The sequence below is a fragment of the Notothenia rossii genome (assembly GCF_949606895.1).
Source record: "Notothenia rossii genome assembly, chromosome: 9".
Classification (NCBI taxonomy): domain Eukaryota; kingdom Metazoa; phylum Chordata; class Actinopteri; order Perciformes; family Nototheniidae; genus Notothenia; species Notothenia rossii.
Window position 1 is genome coordinate 6,297,299 of NC_136907.1, and position 21,920 is coordinate 6,319,218.

At 42.9% G+C, this 21,920-nt stretch overlaps 2 protein-coding genes across 3 annotated transcripts; both read left to right on the forward strand.

Moving 5' to 3' along the window:
- pom121 (POM121 transmembrane nucleoporin) lies at positions 1 to 14,609 on the forward strand. Its single transcript, XM_079649702.1, has 13 exons — positions 1 to 642; positions 2,208 to 2,417; positions 2,894 to 3,043; positions 4,005 to 4,085; positions 4,544 to 4,715; positions 4,805 to 4,893; positions 4,970 to 5,049; positions 6,357 to 6,478; positions 6,559 to 6,658; positions 7,399 to 7,671; positions 8,852 to 10,525; positions 11,705 to 11,809; positions 13,263 to 14,609. The coding sequence occupies exons 1-13, from the start codon at positions 71 to 73 to the stop codon at positions 13,370 to 13,372; spliced, it is 3,738 nt and encodes a 1,245-aa protein (XP_079505828.1). The 5' UTR covers positions 1 to 70; the 3' UTR covers positions 13,373 to 14,609.
- Positions 14,610 to 15,375: 766 nt separating this feature from the next.
- Positions 15,376 to 21,659, forward strand: tbl2 (transducin beta like 2). 2 transcript variants are annotated; one of them, XM_079650651.1, is made up of 7 exons: positions 15,376 to 15,604; positions 16,752 to 16,873; positions 17,440 to 17,624; positions 18,650 to 18,801; positions 19,198 to 19,324; positions 20,383 to 20,535; positions 21,045 to 21,659. In XM_079650651.1, exons 1-7 carry the CDS (start codon positions 15,475 to 15,477, stop codon positions 21,502 to 21,504), a joined length of 1,329 nt encoding a protein of 442 aa, XP_079506777.1. In that variant the 5' UTR covers positions 15,376 to 15,474; the 3' UTR covers positions 21,505 to 21,659. The 2 variants fall into 2 exon arrangements, with proteins under 2 accessions (XP_079506777.1, XP_079506778.1); XM_079650652.1 differs by lacking the exons at positions 15,376 to 15,604; positions 16,752 to 16,873 and having other exon boundaries at positions 17,576 to 17,714.
- The last annotated feature ends 261 nt before the right edge of the window (positions 21,660 to 21,920 follow it).

Genomic DNA, 21,920 nt, shown 5'->3' on the forward strand with positions numbered 1-21,920 from the left:
GATGCCCAAACCGCCGAAGGCCCCAAAACCCGAAGAAGAAAAGCCGCGTCCGAAGAGAGCATGACGGGATATGAAAGTCCTCCGGCGGCGCGCTGCCGCCATGTCACCGAGAGAGAAACATATAGCTATTATCTCTGTTTTAGGCATAGTTAGTCTTGCTCTTTATTATATTCCCAATTTTCTTTGGGTGACTTTATTTCTTTCAGTGTGTTGTATTGTGTGTTACTATCAAAGCGGAGAACCGCTTCCCGCCAGGTTAGGCCTCAATCCTCGGGCTCGCCTGAGAGTTCCAGCCGTGCTCCGGCGCTGGTTTTGGGGCTGGGTATCAACCGGCGTGTCGGTGGCCGCTCGGGGGAAAACGAAGAGCGGCAGAAACAAAACTGAGCACCGGTCCTTTGAGGGACACTTCAGAGAAAGGCCCATTGAAACTGGGATTTATAGGAGGGATACTTTGCACACCGAGTCGTTTCTTTTCAGTCCTCGGGATTTCCTCATGGGGAGTTACATCGGAAAACCCGAAAGTCCAACTCCCGACTCCGGGAGGCCAAGAGCCGGGAGAAACCCCCGAGAGCAGCTCCGTGAGAGACTGGCCAGACCCAACCATGCTGTCTACACGCCGAACAGGAGACTCTCATTTGCCGGGTACGTTGATGGCCAAACAACGCTGCATCATACGCAGCTCTCAGCCAGGAGACGGTTCAATTTCTTGGCGGGGTTTTAACGTTAATTATTAACTCTTAAGCCGTTGGATAAAAGACCATTGACACAATAAAAACAGGCAACAAAGAATAAGGTAGCCGCTTTTTGAGAGATATTTGATTCAGACAAACACATATTATCAAAGCAGACACAGTTATAAAATGTCAAGGACTCCTATAGTCAATCCAATATTACTCTTTTTAGTCACTTGAATGTTTTTTGTGTTACCCAGTGAAGCATTACCTTGTTCTCTTTAATCAGAAATTGCATATGCCATTATAAGTGTGCCTGTATATGGTATAATGATCCCTAAGCCTACTGTTGCTGGAGAAAAACACATTGAGTCACGCAAACTGATCATTTAAACACAACCCCATCATTAAACTAAGCTGCAAGGTACTCTGTGTTTCGGTCCAAAGCCTTCCCTCCTCAAACCTTAGAGAACAAATCTAATTGAACTTATTTTTTGTTAGAAGTTATCCAGCAACAGATTTTTAGCTTTAAACTTTTTTCGGTGTAGTGATGAAATGTTTACTGAATGCACAAACAGGGCTTTCATCCAATATTTTCATAGACTATTCATGACCTGACATAGGAAGCAATAATGGAGAGGAAAGGCACATGTTAAAGTCATAATGTGAGGAGATGGTACATTTAAATGTGGATTCCAGCACAGGCAAACGTTGTATCTTTCATAGCAGACAGCAGAGCACAATAATATATTTGAAGATACTACCAGTGGCTGGATTATAAAAAAACAATTTGGACTTTTCCCCATAGGCTTCACCAGAGATGGCAAAAGTACACACATCCTTTACTCAAATACAAGTACAGATACTCGTGTTTAAAATACTCTGGTAGAAGTACTGACTAAACTTCTTTACTCAAGTAAAGAAGTATGGGCTTTGAAATGTAAAAAGTACCCTTAACTGCCAGCTGTTTTCAAGAGTACCTGACCTCCCTTTACATTAATATAACAATAATGTCATTGTTAGCTAATGAATGTTTCCATGCTGAACAACGGCAACATGACAACGTTTTCATTGGTCCCTCTTCTTTAGAGAAGAGCAGGAAATGATGGATACACGGATCGTGTTCAAATCAATAGGCACGCAATGACTCTAAGTAATAATGATCACGCCACCAAACACACATTCAGACTAAAGGAACCAGCCTGTTTGGAAAATGTGAGAAGTAGAAAGTACAGGTATTTGGGTTCAACATGTAAGAAGTAGAAAATACAGGTATTTGCGTTCAAAATGTAAGAAGTAGAAAATACAGGTATTTGTGTTCAAAATGTAAGAAGTCAAAGTAAAAAGTCGTAGTGGAGTAAAGTACTGATACCAGAAACATTTTCTTAAGTACAGTAACAAAGTATTTGTACTCCACTACTTCCCACCTCTGGGCTTCACAACTGAATCACAGTAATAGACAGAGAGCTAAAGTCACAGTTGATGCTCTGTGAGATGTAGATATGTGTTGTAATTTAAACATTTGCTTCCCTTCAGGGAGCCGCCGGGCACAGCGGGCAGATTCACCATCACCCCCCAGCGTCATTACCCCCTGCAGCAGCCCGGGGTCTCACAAGTGGGAGTCCTACCTCCTGTGAAGTGGGACAGCTTCAGGAAGAAAAACATCCTCAGCCCTCGTAACTGTTCTGCTGTCCTCAGCCCCGTCACCATCAAGATCGCCAGGCCGGACCACCTCAGCTCCCCCAGGTCTCTACGTTCACACCAATAATCAGTCTATCATACCAGTAACCAGGGTTACTTTGTACTTCATATTACCGTGTATCATCTTCAAAGTGTGCTTTCAGAACATGTTACACATTTACATCTCTTGTAACTCGTGTAACTGCGTCATGATTTCTGGAAAGGGACATTGCTCAGAAGTTTTTTTTATCTAGTTTAACTATAATAGAGAAAGGGCAGACATCTCTAACGCTGATATCTAACACAGCAAGAGGACTACTATGTATTTTAGATTTTAAGATGAAATGTCTCATTTTAAGATAAAACAGTTTGATTGCCCGACTCAATTAAAGTATGAAGCAACTGGTGATTATTTGTGCCACAACAGTGATGGTGTGTTATCGCACTCCATCATATGGATAGGTATCTCTAAGTCCAGTGGTTTGTAAACTGACTGATAACACTGACCATAGTTTCAATTCTAACTTTCTGTTTGTTTTTAGTTTTGACCATCTGAGTTGTGCGAGGCTCCCCAGGGCGCCTGTGGACCCCTGCTCCAGAGAAAGTGTCCTCAAGGTTTTGAAGGAAAGCCGCAAGAGAGTAGTTGAGGATGAGGACGGAAGCTCCACAGCCGAGCAGAAAAGCAAAAGAAGGTACGCAGAATTCATTGGCACTAATTACCTCCTAACGGCCCGTCCACACAGCAGCTTAAAAAAATCTTCCAACGCTTCTCTGCCCATTGACTTTGAATGGGGTGACGTCACTTTGCCTCGCTTTTCGCCGAACTGCATTGTGGGGAAGCAAAGCAAAGATTTCCAGGATTTTCAGGATTCAAAAGTTGAGCAATGTTCAACTTTTTAAGCTGAGCTGGAAGTGTCAGCCAATCAAATCCTGTTTATGCAAATCTGGCAGTACAAACGCTAGCCAATCAAACCGCGTGCAAGCTGGGAGAGCCAGACCGCAGTTCATTTCCTCATATTCCAAACGAGAAATTACGGTAGCAAATCACCCGGTTCTTTACGACCAGAACTATTTACCGGGATACAAACCGGAGGAACCGGGCATGGAGGGAGGTGGCAGAGACAGTGGGTAAAACTGGTAGGTTTTTGCCTGTTTGGGGAGTTTATATATATATATAAATATATTGCTCGCATAAAATCCCCGGGGTTTTTTGCTTTGTATGTCGGGGGCGGGAGATTCATGTGATTGGTTGTTAGTCGTGTTGCTCGCAAAAAAAACCCAAGCTCTCAGACACGCCCACCTCCAAGATTTTCAAGATTTTTTCAAAGCTGCTTTCTGGACGGGGCGTTACAATATAAGAAATGTTAGTCTGGTGAGCAAGGCTACCAAAAAGTAGCCTGCCAACGGCTGTCTGTATTTCTCATGACCCTCACCTCAGAAGTCGTAGTCGTCTAGAGAATCTCCCGCATTGCATGCATGGATGAGTCAATGAATATCCAGCAAACTGTTTTACATAAAAAGCGATTTCTGTGTGAAAATTTGTCGATTTGTCGATGTCTCAAGATTTAGAAGAACACGTGCTTCTCAGGACCTGGTTTATACAGATAGTCAGTTGAAGTGTGTTTGTTTGTAATCCATTTGATTTCCCCAAAGGCGTAATGACAGCAATGGAAGCGCACAATCTGCGTTTGAGCCTCTCCTGCCCAACGGGACACCATCACTGCTGGTCCCGAAGTAAGTTTGACTTTCTGAAGTGACACTTTACTGTAAAATCTTGTCATCTCTGAGGTCTATTGACTGCGTATTTGATGCTGTGAACTTAGGGCTGCTCGATTATGGCAAAAATCAAAATCTCGATTATTTGGGTCAATAATTGACATCACGATTATTAAAAACGATTATCCATTTACTTTGAAAACATCAATTTATTGAAAGAAAAAAAAAATGTGGACAGTATGTTTTTAACAATTGATTACCCTGAACTTTAAGTATAATTCAACTGAGAAACCAATACAACATTTAAAAAATAAATAAAAAAATTATCGTTTTATTTCGATTATGTTGTTTTTCGTTGCAAGCCGAAATCGTAATTGAGCAGCCCTACTGTGAAGTATATTGTGACTTTCTAAACAAAGGCTTTCCGTTCGTTCCTTCCTTCCTTCCTTCCTTCCTTCCTTCCTTCCTTCCTTCAGGCCAGGAACCCTGAAAAGAGGGATGACCTCCCTTGCAGAGGATGCCCTCATGAAGAGATCTCGCACCTCCTCCATCAGCTCCGGCAGCGGGGTCCACACCCCCAGAGGAACCCCCGGCAGCAGGAGGAACCCTATCCAGAGCTCCTACAGCTCTTCAAAGGGCCTCAGCCAGGTAGCGCCTATCAGCTAAATGAAAGTGCACATATCCCTGCAATGACCTAAAGCTTATTTGTTAAGATGTATTCATGTTTTCCTTCGTAGTGGAAGAAGCGGTCAGCACCCAGCTCCCCTCTCTCCAGCCCCGGGTCATCTCGCTCTCAGACCCCAGAGGCAGCCTCCAAAAGAGCCAAGTACGTCTCAGTCTGCTTCCTAGTCGTCCTCATTTAATCCTAACATTTCAGTTTGTAACCTGTGGTTTTATTGCAGGGAGGACGACGGACACTCTCCCAGCTCAGCATCCTCAGTGAGGCCAGAGAAGACGGCCTCTGAGAACGTTCCTGTTACATGTAAGTCTCATTTATCTGGAGTGGCTGTACGGTAAAGTAAACTTAGAAGTGCAGCTCTGTGGCCAACAGCACGATACATAAATGGGCAGTTGGATGCAAACAATGGTTTGTTTGCTTAGAGTTCAATATGACAACAATAGGTACGTATGCACTGTCCTGATAAAAAATACAGATACATCAACTCTGGGTTTACAGGCAGGTTTCCTACGGTCATTAAAAACCTGGTAAAGTCATGGAAATTCAAAATGCAAATTCCAGGCCGTGGAAAAGTTATGGAAAACAATATTTTTCCCAAAGTTTTGGAGATGTAACCAAAGTTGCATCAAATATAATTTATATTTTATTTAATTGCCAAAATAGTAACACTATAACAATAATAAATACTGTATAGTAATGAAACGTAAAATGGCATTTAACTGACGAGGTGTTTTGCTGGTGAGAGCTTTGAGTTGCTTTAGCGTGTAGAAGCTAGTAAGCCTATTTGATTTGTTTTAGAGGCACGACATGTTTCATATGCAGACCTTGTTTTCCTGTTCTATGTTAAAATAAACCATTTTCAGTGGTACCGCTGAGAAAGAGTAATGTTTTTGGTCTTGGAAAGTTAGGTAAGGGTCATGGAGAAGACGTGGGAAATCATTGGTGAAAAAGTGTACGAACAGGTTGTCTCCTTTTTAACACATTGAGACCATGTACAGTTTCTTCTTTTTATTTAAACAAATGAACAGTCACTGGCTTGATTTAAAACCTGAGATTCATGGTCAGCCCCTCGACCTCCAGGACACCAGTGTGCCTCTGGAACTATGGCTATGTAAGATGACATGAGGACAGGGGTTTGCTGTGACTCTAAAACTGTGTGGATTAATCTAGCTGACACGAGGGTGACGAGTGAGAAGTAGCGAGAGACTGAGAAATTAACTACTTCACATCTGGGCGAAAAACCAACCCCGAACAGAAAGCTCCGTTTACGCCGGTTGCTAAACAACATCGTTATGGGGAAATGCAAGTCTGCGTCCAAATGGTTGGAAGATAAGGAGGAAGGACAATCAATACTGTATATAGTCAATGTGAGGTAAAGTGTGTCGCCAAGGTAACCGGTCAGAACTCCAAGTGGAGATGAGGTCTTAAAATGTATGGAAAGGGTCTCAAAAGGAATGACATTTGACTTCAGGATTCCTGCTTATGCCCTGAGAAGGAAAAGAAGCAACCACCACTGTAAAAAAAAAAAAAAAAAGTATTATACAATAAAAAAAAGACATAAATGTAAAAACAAAAAACATTTTATTGTCCATTTTATTATGATGTTGCAGCTAAATGTGCTCCAGCTCTCAAGCTGCCAGTCACCCCCTCAGCAGAGTCTACAGGGAGTGGTGGGAAGAGGAAGCGTAAGATCCAGCTGGTGTCGAGCCACCGGGACGATCAGATCTCTCTGGTAAGGAGTGCGTCCTTCTGAATATCGCTGTGTGTTACAGGGACATGGGTTTCTCTCTAAACTCTCTGTGTTATTTACAGCCTCCGCCTCCAGAGCTGGGCTACACCATCACTGTGAAGGACCTGGATGAGGAGAAGAAGGCTGCACTCAGCAAAATCCAGAAGGTCCTGGAGACCCCCGGTGAGTGGAAGCAGCGACACTTTCAAACTCTTATGCAACATTTTTTTTGTGTTTGTGTGCTCATGTAATAAAAAATACTGTTTTGATTATCAATTCATTATTTAAGTCATATTTTTGATGGAGAAAACTCAGTTTCAGCCTCTTTAGTCCGGCAGTGGCTCAGTCAGTAGGGGCTTGGACTGTGAGCCGTAGGGTCGCCGGTTCAAGTCCCCGACCACACCTAAATATGGAGTGTGGACTGCTACTTGGAGAGGTCCCAGTTCACCTCCTGCCCTGCCGTGGTGTCCTTGGCACCGGACATCCGCTTATGCTGCATTTGTATCTTCCATTCACACATACAGACTCTTACTATCGAGTAATGCCAGGCTGCCATTCATCGTTAATAATATCCTTCTGCCCCCCAACGACTCCATACTCAAAAATGCCTAATATTGCACCAGTTTTCAGACTCTCTCTTCGGGGACAGTGTCTGCCTTTCTCTTTGAATCCTGTTGAACTAAACACCTTTGGGTTTTTTTGCTGAAAAAACCAAGACTTCCAATCCCTCATCGTGGAAAAACAGAATTAAAATGTCCATGGACTTCTAAATAATCATTAGTTGCCCTCATTAGAGCCCTACTCCAAATAGTTATTTCTGCTTGTTTTGGAGACCATGCTGTGTCAGGACCGTCAGACTTGACCAGACGTTTGAGCCCCCCCCACCCACCTGACCTATGATCTTTTGAATTCTCCTTCTTCAGCTCCAGAGCCAGAGAAGTCTGTCGCCCCCGCAGTCTCCACTTCCCTCCATCCTGCCTCCTCCTCCAGCAGCGTCACCACCCTGAGCAGCCTCCTGGCTTCTCCTCTGCCCACAGCCTCCTCCACACTCTCAAGCACCCCCGTCATCAACCTGGACCCCAGCCCTAGCGTCAGTGTGAGCTCCGCCCCGGCAGCATCTAACCCGCTGCTGGAGGCTCTGAAGATGAAGATCAGCATTCCTGCGAGCTCCACCTCTGCTGCCAACACAACTACAGGTACCCCTTTTTTTTTTTTTTTCACAGGATAAGTGAGGGTACAATTACATTACATTCAAGATTTCATGACACCAAGAAATTCATTGGGAACAGCATTTGATTTAAATTATAATAACATTTAATACTTCATCCCCACACATTTTTCCAAACAAACAAACGCACATAATAAGTAATTTCCACTTTGCCACATATCCCTAGACGTAAGTACGATACGATAACACTGGTCAGATCAAGCCTGAAATGACGGCACGATCACTGAGAGAAAAGCTGCTCAAAGACCCTTCAGCGTGCATCTGATCTGGGATCAGCTCTGTATTTGCTGTGAGGGTTGACTGGAGCACAAAGAATGCTTCAGTCTGACTTTATTGAATCGCGGGACCCTGTGTCTCCCATTAGATGGTAGCAGTTCAGAACATGGTTTGGGTCCCAGATGATGTTGTTGGACAGCCTCACTAGGTTATCATGGTATGCTGAGTCATAAAGGCTCTGACAGGTGGACCAACAATCGTGGAGCTGTTTTTTTCCCAGGTGATCATCTACATCACACGTGTCAAACTCAAGGCCCGGGGGCCAAATCAGGCCCTTGGTGGAGTTAATTTCGGCCCGCAGGATCATTTCTAATTCCTATTAGATCTGGCCCGCCGGTATATTACACGCACACCTTCACTCCATCCTGAGGGTCTCCTCAGCTCAGAGCCTGAGCCCAAACATTGATGACCTTGCACCCAAGATGAGATGCCAAGTATCTGAGCTAGCATCACAGAGCAGCACACTGAGTTTAATGGATGTTTCCTTCTGCACTTTCTCTCTCACGACAACAGGGCATGTTCGGTTTCTCTTTGAGGGAAATAGTTTTGTTGAAGCTGTTGTTGGCCTGTGGGAAAATGTAATCATAAGAAATGACTCTGGAAAAGCTGCAGATAGAGCCATAAGAAATGAATGAAACTGATTATTTAATGTTTAATGTTGTTTTTATAGGCAATCATTTAAGCTTTGTTAGTTCCAGGTTTAATATGTGCAATAAGTTAATTTCAATAAGTTTTGCAATAAACATTGAACCAGTCCGGCCCTCCACTAGTACCCATTTTTTTTTTTTTTGGCCCACTGTGTATTTTAGTTTGACCCCCCTGAACTACATCTTGTTTGATTCTGACATGTTCTTGTTGTTTTGTCTCCGTAGTGTCTGCATCCTCCACGCCGGTGCAGCCCACTGGTTTCACCCTGAATGTTTCCACTGCAGGAGTCCCCCCTCCTGCCTCCACCTCTCAATCCTCCTCTACAGGTGTGGAGCAGCCCTCAGCCTTCACCCAGGTGCTGAGTCAGGTCTCCAAGCCCTCCATCAGTGTTGCTGCTGTAGCAGGACCAACCCTGTTTGGACTGAGCAGTCTGATCAGCATCGCTGCTGCTTCTTCCGCCTCCAACCCGGTCTCTGCTGCTGCTCCTTCCCCCGCCAGCAGCTTAGCTTCCCTCAGTAGCACCAACCCTCTGCTGGCTTCAGGGTTCAAACCCATTTTTTCCGTCACCACCACCCCCACCCCCGCAGCTGCATCAACCCCGGAGAGCAAACCTCCTGTCCAAAGTTTCAAGCCCATCTTTGGAGCTGCTACTTCAAGTGCTGGATTCGGACTGCCTCCACCCTACACCACCTCTAACTCAGCCCCCACCGCTTCTCCCAGTATCACATCATCAATGTTTGGTGGATCCACTAGCAACACCACAGTTACCCCGTCTGTTTTCCCTGGTTTAACCATCACCAACACCCCCTCCTCCACCGGCTCCATCGCCGCCACGCAGCCCGCAGCCCCAGCAGCTGCGAAATCCCTCTTTGGAAACTGGTCAGCACCAACAACAACCTCCACCAGCTCAGCCTCAGCGCAGGCGCCTAACACCGGGAGCTCGTTTCAGTTTGGAGCCGTGACCACTACTGCTGCTGCTGCTGCTCCTGTCCCGACCGCTGCTGCCACCACCACCTCCAGCGTTGGCAACTTCGCCTTTGGTGCCACCCAGGCAGACCCTCAGGCAGCCAACCAGAAGGCCTTCTCCTTCGGTCAGGCAGCTCCCATCCAGAACACAACCACATCTGCATTTGGAGGCTTTTCAATGGCCAGCACGGCCTCCACCACTGCTGCCACCACCACCCAGGCCACCTTCGGCTTTGGGAAGCCGTCTTTTCAAGCACCGGCAGCACAGAACACATTTGGCCCCTCGGCGGCACCGGCAGCAAAGAACACATTTGGTTCTTCAGCGGTACAAACGGCTCCGACCACGTTTGGTTCTTCAGCGGTACAAACGGCTCCGACCACGTTTGGTTCTTCAGCGGTACAAACGGCTCCGACCACGTTTGGTTCTTCAGCGGCACCTGCAGCACAGACCCCCTTTGGCTCCTCAGCGGCAGCACAGGCCACATTTGGTTCTTCAGCGGCGGCTCCAAACTCTTTCAACTTCGGTGGAGGAGCATCATCCACCCCAGCCCCTAACACCGCCCCGCCCTCTTTCCCCTTTGGGTCGACTGCCGCCACGACAGCTGCCAGTTTTGGGACGCCTGCTAAACCAGCGTTTGGAAGCAGCTCCACTGGGTTTGCTTTCGGCGGCACCGCTGCCCCCTCGGCGGCCCCCTCGGCTGCTCCGAGCTTCGGTTCAGCCGCACAGACTCAGAGCTCCTCCTCCAACTTCTCTTTTGGAAATGCGGCTCCTCAGCAGGCGGCCCCCGGTCCGGCTCAGCCTGCATCCGGTGGATTTAACTTCGGAGCTGCGATGCCATGCCCCCAGTTTGGAACACCAGCCCCCAGTAACCCTGCACCACAGATGGGAGGCTTCAATTTCGGGGCTGCTGCTGCTGACAAACCAGCTTTTGGTAAGAAATAAAACACATTTTATAAAACCTTGAACTGCTCTATGACACACTAAATGTATGTAATTGTTTATAGTAAGATAAAGTACAAGCTTTGTGAGAGAATGCAGCTTTAATATTTGAGATCGAAACTACAATATTTTTCAAACATGTCAGTCTTTTGAATGAGAATAATACAATATCTCATTTAAAACCTAAAACGTTCCTGCGCCATAGAGAGAAAGAAATGGGAATGTTAGAAACCATTATTAAGTCCAATGCTGAAAGGGAAAACTGCTATTTTGATTAGGGATCGACCGGTATGGCTTTTTCAAGGCCGATACCAATTATTAGTAATCAAGGAGACCGATAACCGATATTTGGAACCGATATACATTTTCAGTAAATCAGAAAATCTTGGTATCAAAGTGTAGAATAACAACTTCTATGAAATGCCCTTTTTATGTTTAATGAACTTTTCAACATCTTAAAACTGGTTTCCTCTCTGTGACCCCGAGTAAAGTAAATGAAGTAAAAATTAAATAAAAACTACTAAAACTTGTTCTGAACTTCTGATATTTGAGTCTCACTCATTTAGTAGTCCCAATTCAGCAGCACCAGATTGTGGTGCAGAAAGCAGAGTTGCTGCGAGGCCGTCCCAGCGCCTCCGCTGCGAGACGCTACCCGCCCCCCTGTCCCTTTTGTAACTGATAGAATTGGATCATAAGATCGTGGTGTTTTTGCAATTTCACTCAGCATAGGGGATTGGGATGTTTATTGAACTTTGGTTTTCAACTGATTTACCTTCGAAACACCGATCACCGCTGCTGTTTGCCTCTGTCTGTGTCTGTGTTCTTCTCACCTGCCTGTAATCTGAGAAGGTCCCCGGAAAATCTTCAGTGTTGATTGACACTTCAGTAATAGCCTATCAGATAGCGCTGTGGGCGGGACATTGCTCGTGAACAGGACATTGCTCGTGAACAGGACATTGCTCGTGAACAGTGGTGACTACAGCCAGAGAAACGGCCGCATCAGAGCCAAAGTCGTATCGGCAATTTGATTTAAAAAAAAAAAAGGCCGATAACAATAATCTGTAAAATGCGGAATATCGGCCTCGATAATCGGCTAGGCCAACAATCGGTCGACCCCTAATTTTGATGTTGCTCAAAGAACTGTTTAATAAAGTTGTGCTTCTCTCTGCAGGAACGTCTAACCCCTCCTTCGGTCAGAGTGCTGCCACCACTGCCGGTCCGATCCCCTTTGGAAGTCCTGCAACTCCAGTCCAAGGCTTCAACTCTGTTCCTTTCGGTATGTCATTTTTGTTTCTGGTGGTAAGGCACTTCCTGCAGAGATTCGCAATTCTGCTTCCCTTCACATCTCCAAGTCATCATTTAAAACTCACCTGTTCACCATGGCCTTTGACCCCTAACCCATCACAGTCCCCCTGTTTCCACTCCTACTGCTATTTAGGAACCACTTTACAATAAGACTACCCTTATAAAGGGTTTACGAATAGTTTGTAATTCATTTGTTAGTTAGGTTGTGAACACTTTACAAATCATTAATAAGCTTTTACAAGACATGAGATAAACAGGTGACCGGTTGCTTGCCAAATAGTGAGCCCACATTTATCTGTACCGCTAAGCCTTATTAGAAATGGTAGTAACTCATTAATAAATGGTGATTTGTTTCCACTTTACAATAAGGCTCCCTTTTGGCAGTTATAAATGTTAGTAACTTGTAAATAAATGGTCATAAATACTAGAGATGCCAAGAAACATCAAGATGGATGGAGGGGACTCAAGTCAGTGAACAACAGATACCAAGGATGCTGGCTGATGAAGAAGACGAAGTAAGCCGAGTAGCCAATATAAGACTTAGTAGTACAGATACATTATATTGGCTACCTAGCTTACTTGGTCTTCTTCATCAGCCAGCATCCTTGGTATCTGTTGTTCACTGAGTTGATTCTCGCTGAGTAGCCAATATAGGGCTTAGTCATCTTGCCAAATAGTGAGCCTGTGTTGATGTGTGAAAACTATGTTGGAGCTAGTTTATAAATGGTTCTTAATGATTAATAAAGTGTTTACAACCTAATTAATAACCTAATTATAAACCCTTTATGAATCCTTTATAAGGGTAGTCTTATTGTAAAGTGGTACCAACATTTTTACTTCATTATTTGCCTCTCTTGTTTGTTTGTTTGTTCGTCATGTAAGGGTCCCTTGAAAGGCGCTATATAAATGTAGTCTATTATTATTAGTAGAAGGTAGGGCTGCTCGATTATGGCAAAAATCTTAATCACGATTATTTTGGTCAATGATCGATATCACGATTCAATTGACTTTGAAAACATCCATTTATTGAACTTTAAAACCAATACAAATAATAATTTGAACACTATCTTTTTAACTGTTGATTACCCTGAACGTATAATTCAACTGAAAAATAAATAAAGTAAATGTTACATTTATATTCACATTTAAATAAATAATATCAAAATAATAAATACCAATGAACAAGATCAACAAATATTTTGGAGCGCACTTCCACAAGCTACTAAACATATATAAATATGATAAATACAAATAAATGAGATCAAATATGTTGCACTGCCACAACCTAGCAAAGCTAAATAATAGTTTTTTTCGATTATGTTGTTTCCGTAATTGCGATTAAAATACGATGCACGGCCCTAGTAGAAGGACAAACCTACATTTGATCCTTAGAAATGACATGTGCTTCTTGTCGTTATCCTCAGGGTCCCCCAGCCCCCAGCAGGCTCCCTCCTTCTCCATCGGAGCCGGATCAAAGCCAATTGGAGCTCGTCAGAGGCTTCAGGCGCGGAGGCAGCACAACAGGAAGAAGTAACGTGCTCCGTGTGTCCAGCACCGCCTAAAGAGGACTTCAGCTGCTGCTATCGTTGACCTGGCTTACGTTGCTCTGATCAAACCCCTCAAACCTGGCTGCCACCACGTCCTCTGCTCCCCCTCCTCAAGTGGTTGTGCTTGCCCGAAACATTCTGTTTGTAGAGGAGTTAGAATTAGAAAGCGGCCTGGATGACTACATGTGAGGAGACAGGATCCATAACAACGTACTATACTTGAAGAGAGGGAGAAGACACGTTTGATTTTGAACAAAAGCATATCCAAAGTCCTTTTTTTTCCCTTTTACAGTGTGTGGACACTCCCATTGGTTGGTCTTAAGGAGAAGTTGAGACGCCTCGACTCAAACATTTATTTTTTATACGTGAAGAGCTCACTGGTTTGTATGTTACAGAGTATTTGAGTTCGTTATCTGAATGAATGAGTGTGATTGGGATGAAAGGCACAGTTGATTCAGATAAGGTACAAAAACACTGCAGTGTAAATGTAAAGTTATGAGAAGTTTGCATTTTTAAATTATTTTTTTAATTGGCTCTCTGACCCTGTAAATGAATGATGTGTTTCTGCACTTAAAGGGCGACTTAGTTAATGTCTTAAAGTAGTTACTGCAGACTTTTGTGTTCTTGTCTCATACTTTTTGTCATTTCAAGCATTCCTAGAGCCTTTTTTTGACAGTGATTGCCAACACTGATGTAATTAGCAGGTCAGTATAGGACTAAGATGACTACTCTTATCTTATGCTAACTCATCAACTTCATGCCTGTGAAAAGAATCTGTGAACTCCGTCTCTCTTTATGCTGAGATGTTTGTTTGTGCCAGACTACCTCTCTTTGCTCCAGGCGCTGAATCTGTGTCACTGACAGGATTGAGAAGATCAATAATATTTTAACACCTTTTTTAATTAATACAGTCAGTGTTTAAATTACATGCTGCAAAACAAACATTAGCCCCTCTGGTATTTCATTGTTTTAGTAGATAAATAATATCAGCTTTACTTAGATACAATTTGTCATATTGAAAAGTATTAGTTATCTGCTTAGTAATTGCATAAACTCTCATGATGATGTCGAAGATTTTTGTCAAACACACAGGACGATAAACACATTTCTGTCTGCGGTCGAGGTTTTTTTTTATTAAAATGATTTCTGTTTTGTGTGATGCATTTTGTGGTTAATTTTGAATGAATAAAAACTGAATTTTGGACTTGAATGTCACAAAAAGAACACATTTCAACCCTTTGGGGTCCCATTCTTCTTTTCTCTTCATGTGACTATTGACTTTTATATATCAGGGTGTCCGCGGGGTCTTAAAAAGTATTAAAAGTTGATAAATACATTTAGCGAAAATGTATTCTATTAAAAAGTATTAAACGGCATTTTGTAGCTTGTTTCCAATAAGTATATAAATTGTCCAAAGAGGTTGTATTCTACAGTGTGCCTGAATGTAATCATTGCGTAGGTGTGTAGTGTGATTCTGTGTAGTTTATTTATGGCATCCCGTTGGATTTGACGTCATCTGAACAGGATATCACACCCTCACTGCTTGATAGCGCGCGAAGGCCCGTTTACGCCGGTTGTTAAACAACATTGTTATGGGGAAATGCAAGTCTGCGTCCAAATGGTTGGAAGATAAGGAGGAAGGACAACCAATACTGTATATAGTAAATGTGAGGTAAAGTATGTTGCCAATGTAACCGGTTAAAACTCGAAGTGGAGATGAGGTCTTAAAATGTATTGAAAGGATCTTAAAAAAGGTCTTAAAAGGTATTACATTTGACTTCAGGATTCCTGCATATACCCTATATGTTCTCTTGACTTTATCTGAGTCCCTAATCCATACTACGTTCCAATAGGAGCCCTTTTTTATGTAAGAATACAAGAGGTCTATATCCTTTTACGCATTGCCTTATGCCAACCCTCCTGTCCAGTAATTGGCGGTATTGGCGCTTTTCGTTGTTTGCCGACATTTAAATCAACGAAGAAGAAGACGACAACGTACTTTCACGCATGCGCAGTAGCCTCAGGTAGCGAGGTAGTAGCCAAGTAGACGTTAGCAGTGTATTAAAGTACGTGGCACCAAACTTTTGACATGATGGAAGTAGCAGCATTAGTCGCTTTGACCTTATTATTGGGTGCACTGGTTATACTCGTCGCAATAGCGGTAGGTAAAAGGAAAGAAGAAATAAGGGAGGAAATAGAGCAAGCGGCGGAGTTGACCGGTAAGAGACACACTAAGCTAACGTAACTCTAGCCGAGTAATGAGTCATTAACTGTCACTATCACTGGGGTCTTTGACACACACATGTCCATTCATTCATCTATGTGTGAGTGTAAGAACTGCACCTCCACCGTTACGTAGACACATTACGAAGCGAGTAATAGAAACTACAGCAACTTTGAGTGACTGTCACCTGTCTTCATTGACTATAAATTATGCAAACATGAGATCAAAATTCAACCATGATGCTCTTTGACCTCTCAGTGCTTCAGAGCTTCGTTTTAGGTTGTAGGAAGGCCTCTTTTAAGGGTTTGTTCTGTACTTGCAGATGATTGAATGTGCCCAAAGACAAATCTAAGAATAAGTGCAATAAGGAAACGAGAAATCAGCAGTCTTTAGTCAAAGATGCAGGAAGCCTAGCATCAATATGTGTGCAGGTTTAAATAGGAAGAGGCCCTTTTGCACAATAATGCCTAAAACAGGCTTCAATTCACGGGCAGCGTGTTGCTTTTGCATCGCTCTGGATCTGGACAGTTTAACCTACTGAGAAGACTGTATAAGGCTTTATGAGAAATGGACAAACTAGATATTTAAAGCCCAGTTGCATGTTGTGATTAAGGGTCATTTAGGCTTTTCTGGACTGGAAAAACAAAACCATTTTCGTCAGTATGTTTTCTACTTTCTATTGTTGTTTGATTTTTATTTTGAGATGTTCAATGTTATAATTGATTAGTTCTACTCTTAATTTCTTATGTGCAATGCCTTGTTTTAAATGCTGCTGCAACTCAAACATTTCTTAAATTGGGATCACTAAAGTACATCTTATCTTATCTTTCGTGCAAAACTGTTTAGACAACACTAAAATAGAAGTTTGAATCATTTGTCTTTCCTTCACTTGGGTCAAAAAGGTTTTGGGTTTCTGAATTATACTGTTTTTATATGTTTTAAATTGACATCATTGAAGGAAGGAAGAAAAACCTCTTTACAACAGATGCTTCCATAGCATAGTTTTGTTGTTGCAAGATGTTAGGAACTGCAAAATCCATGTCACCCCTTTGTCCACCAGAGACCTTTTTAATAGTACAGATTTTGGTTTGCAGTCTTATAAATTGAAATGTTTTTGAGTCGCCGTCTGTTTTGTTTCTCAGCTGAAGGCAGTGCTGCAAAGGTTCCTGCGTCCAAGAAACCAAAGCCGGAGAAGCTGCGCGTCCGAAAGGATAAAGCCTCGCAGCACACGTTCAGCCACCAGCTGCTGGCCGCCTCACTGAAGGTAAACCTGAGCACACGGTGACATTACAACTGCCTCTGAGTAATGAGAGGGTCTTTGTTCTACAACATGTTCGTAGTTATCAACAGTTTAGAAGTCAAAAAGCCCCTATTTCTCTTTAGTTTGCCCTCATTGATGTAGCGTGGTGGCATGGCATTTATTATTATTGATCCGAATAATTGTTAGTTGCAGGCCTAAACAAAAACAACATAAAAGCATAATGACCTTCATGGAAATACAATGTATATGTTGAATTCAGAAGTGTTAGTTTTAACTAGATGAAACTGAAAAATGGTGTACATGTGTAGATATTTGTCATTTCAAACCCCTATGTACGTTTTCGTTTTGTTTTATTTTACCAATTTTGTTCGGTATTTAATTTGTCATTTTCGTGTCTCTAAAAAATATATGATTAGCAAAACTGTATTTTTAATATAACATGACCCCAAATAAATAAAGAATGAAAAAGAAACTGAAAAACTGGCCACTGTATTAATGATGTCACTTCAGGCTTTTTCTCCCAAAGCCACTTCTTAAAGCTTTTGTGATTTTGTGTCCGTGTTCTTCAGAGCCACAGTGCGAACGTGACGTGTCTGGACTTCAGCAGTAACGGGAAGTATCTGGCGTCCTGCGCTGACGACCGCACCGTCCGGATCTGGAGCACCAAAGACTTCCTGGAGCGGGAACACAAATGTCTGCGCGCCAACGTGGATCTGGATCACGCCACGCTGGTCCGCTTCAGCCCCGACTCCAGGTCCCCACCTCTCTCTGCTATTGTACTAGTGCAGACCCTCATATATAGATGTATACCCCTAAACAACTCTAAATAATAAAAAAACTATAAGTAAGTAACATTTATAAAACGCGTGCTTAACAAAGCATTAAAACAAGTGCTAAAACCACAATAGAGAGCCGAAGTCCTGCCCTTCTACTTCCGACCCATGGGACCTTATTTCGGAAAAAGTATTTACTTGAAGTCAATGGGGAGAGAGAAACAATTTTCCGATCCCGTTTGAATTGTGCCACGAATTACACATATGATGTTTGTCAATTTTTAAAAAGATACATTTGCAAGTCAAGAAAAAAAAAGTTTGTCGTAAAACTGCGAAGTTACACTTAGTTTTGTGTGAAACCGCTCAATGAACCACATCTCTGGTCTCGCGCACTACACGCCAGCAACAACAGAATGAGGTGAAAAGTATTAAAGGAGGTGGAAATCATTCCACTTCTGGGCATGTTGACAGCTGCTATTACACATAAGGGTAGTTAGTCGGTTCCGTAAGAGCCAGCATGCTGGAATGGCTGTACAAGGTTACTTACTCTTGTATTTGTAGTCTTTCTAGTTGTGTATTTTTCATGGTCTTATATTTCAACAGTTTTATGACAAACTGTGACTTTCTTGACTTGGAATTTTTTTTTTTTAATTGACAAACATCCTGTGTAATTCATGGCACAATTCAAACGGGATAAAACAATTATTTCTCTCTCCCCGTTGACTACAATACATATTTTTTCCGAAATAAGGTCCCATGGTGGCCCACCGGAAAGGGAGGGTCTTAGGCTCTCTATACATTGTGGAAAACACAATCAATTCATAGAATAAAATACCCAAACGCCTGCCCAATCAGGAATGTCTTTAAGCCTTAGCTCAGCCCAAACAAAAACCCATTAACATTTCGATTTTTTTCGTCAGTGTTTAAGGTTTAAAAAATAGTACTGGTTCCTCTTGAGGTGATTTTTGGACGCAGGCTCATACTAATGCACACCTTTCTCCTACAGGGCATTCATCACCTGGCTGGCTAATGGAGACACCATTAGAATATTCAAAATGACCAAAAAGGAGGACGGCACTATGAACTTCAAAGCTGCCCCGGAGGACTTCCCACTGAAACACAAGGCTCCCATCCTAAACATCGGCATTGCAGAGACAGGTACATCGAAAACGTCTTAAAGTCATGTTTGGATTTGTAGATACTGTTTGTATTATTATTGTATGTTTAAACTGAACTTGAGTTTTTTTTATTTGCACTATGACCTGAAAACAAGCGAGCTAAACAACCAAAAAGAGACACAGAGGACTTCAGAGACACAAATCTATTGTAAAATGACGACAAACTGAAGCAAAATGACTAAAAAGTGACGCAAGCCTCATAGTAGTGTTGATAATTTGTACCCAGACTGGTTTACTGTGATTCTGAATGAATGCAAGTTAACGTCTAAAGACAAAAATCCCAAAGTGACCACAGCACTTGAATCCTCTAGTTTGTCATCAGATAAAATTACTAAGCAATGCCAGGATGAACTGATTCAGTGTTTCATCTCTGCAGGAAAGTTCATCATGAGCGCCTACACGGACACCACCATCCACATCTGGGACCTGAAGGGGGAGATCCTGGCCTCCCTGAACACCAACCAGATGACCAACTCCTACGCTGCCGTCTCCCCCTGCGGCCGGTCAGTCTCTCCTCCCTCGCTGGAAACATTTCACTTAGAACAGGGATGGGCAAATGGCGGCCCTCCTCTTTTTGCGGCCCTCAGATTAATTTATAAACAACGGTATCAGTACTTGTAGTACTGATACCGTCCACTAGACTCCTAGTTACGTTGCGAGCTGCGTACATGATTTCAAATACCGCGAAATAATCTGTGACGCATTTGTGTGTATTGTTTGTTTCCCGGGGAAACCCTCACAAGAAACACAGGCTGTTGTTATGCCTGCTGTGACGTTAAGTTGCCTCTTGTAATTATGCCTTTACAAGTTAAGTCTCAATACGCTCACATGTTCCGTGCTTTCCAATAGTTTAAAAATAGTTTTATTCCACTGTTTAACAACCTGTTCAATACAAACATGCCACTTGTAAAAATGAAATAACATTTCTGTGAACTGATATTTGTTTAGTGAGCTTATTAGAGGATGTTCCCATTTTTGGGGGATGTTTCCATCTGATTGTAAAATGTCAATGAAGTTGTCAGACTTAGTATATTTGTTAATAATTACAGACAACAAATGGAATTTTTGTGTGTGTGTGTTCCAAGTGAATCTGTGGCCCCCTGGTGGCCAGTACATCAATGATGTGGCCCCCACCACCATCAAAGTTGCCCATCTCTGACTTCGAACATAGAATAGGGATCCCTCAGATACACAGTGCGCAGAAAACATATTAACCCCCAGGTTTTTATGTTGTCTTCAAACATAAATTCAAATTTGATTAAACGTGTCTTTTTTTAACCTCAAATCTGCAGTAAAAGAATTTCAAAAAAACAAAAAGGGATCTTAACAAAGTCAAGAATTTCTTTGGTTTTATTTTTGTGTACAGCAGTTTAAAATACTTTCAACCAGAAAAGGGGGTGGGGGGGGGGGGTTGCTAGTGACTTATCCGACCGGCCCACTTCAGTACCGGCCCATCGGGATTCATCCTGAACATCCCGATGGCCAGTCCGCCACTGCTACTTCCACAATGAAAGTCATCACCTATTAATATAATGTAATATGTGTTCTGGTTGTCTCCCAGGTTCGTAGCCTCATGTGGTTTCACTACTGACGTCAAGGTGTGGGAGGTTTGCTTCGGGAAGGGAGGAGAGTTTAAAGAAGTCGCACGAGCTTTCGACCTGAAGGGCCACTCTGCAGGAGTTCATGCTTTCGCCTTTTCCAATGACTCTCACAAGTAAGGAGGCTTTGCTGATAATTGTTTTCTGAACCCATTTCTTGTTGGATGAAAAGATTGATACCACTCTCGTATGAATGCTAAACATGACAAGAAAGTCGAGATGATGTCATGAGACCACATATCATGTTAGATTTTATATCATTTAGCAATAGGTCAAAAGTTGGGTCTTTCCCTGGTTTTAAAGGCAGTCAAATCAAGTTTTCTGAAACAACCACATTGTTCTGTACTTAGTCATTTCTACACATTACTGAGATATTTTATAAAAGCACAAATGGAGAAAACGATGTCAGGATATTTAGTCACAAATATTGTATATATTTTTCTTTCTCCACATTGGCTGAGCGTAGCATTACGTTTAGAAACATAGCCTGGCTCTGTCTAAACAACAACAATACACCTCCTAGCAACATTAAACATTTTTCATTCATGATTTCACACCTTGTTTTTTTCTACCCTCAGCATCTTCTCAGTTTAAATATGCAACATGTTTCTTTCCACCTTTTTAGAATGGTGACAGTCTCCAAAGACGGCACGTGGAAGCTGTGGAATACAAATGTTGAATACAAGAAGCAGCAGGACCCCTACCTCCTGAAGACGGTCCCCTGTTCGTCCTCTGAAGGCACTCTGGCGGCCCTGTCTCCGGACGGCCGGGTGGTCGCCATCAGTGACGGCTGCAACGTGGCCATGTTCAACGCCACCACCGGCCAGCTGGAGGAGGAGCTGCACGGCGTCCACAGCGAGGAGATCAACGACCTCAGGTTCGATGTAACCGGACGATTCTTGGCATGCAGCGGCGACAAAGCCATCAGAGTGTTTCACAACGCCCCCGGCTACCGGGCGGCCATCAGAGACATGCAGGACATGCTGAAGAAGGCCCAGAACGAGGCCATGAAGCAGAGACTGCAGCAGCAGATCTCGGAGGCTCAGAGAGCGCTGGACACTGTGCTCGCTGCTCCCAACGAGTGAACATGAGGAAACACTGTGATGAAGTCGTAAAGTCTGACTCTTGATGCTAATTTTTTTTTTTGCAACTTCAAATCTCCCTCCGCCAATAAATGCTTTGGCCCGGGAATTAAAGAATGTGCATGTAGTTTTAATAAAGAACATCTTTTTATGGAAAAGGGAAATGCTCTGATCTTTTTGTCCAGTTTCAATCTAATATCTTTAAGTGTTGCTCTCTCTCTCTCTGCTGCAACAATTTAAAGTCTTCCTCCTTTAAAAATATGTTTTGCTTGTTGTTCTTTCACTCAAAGGTATGATTTTGTTTTTGCAGAATGATGTTTGTGCATGTTACATCACAAATAGTGTGGGAGCCCTCTATGGTCCAGTGGGAAACTTACACATTTGGAAAGAGATGAGATTACTTTTATTTAGATTTTTTT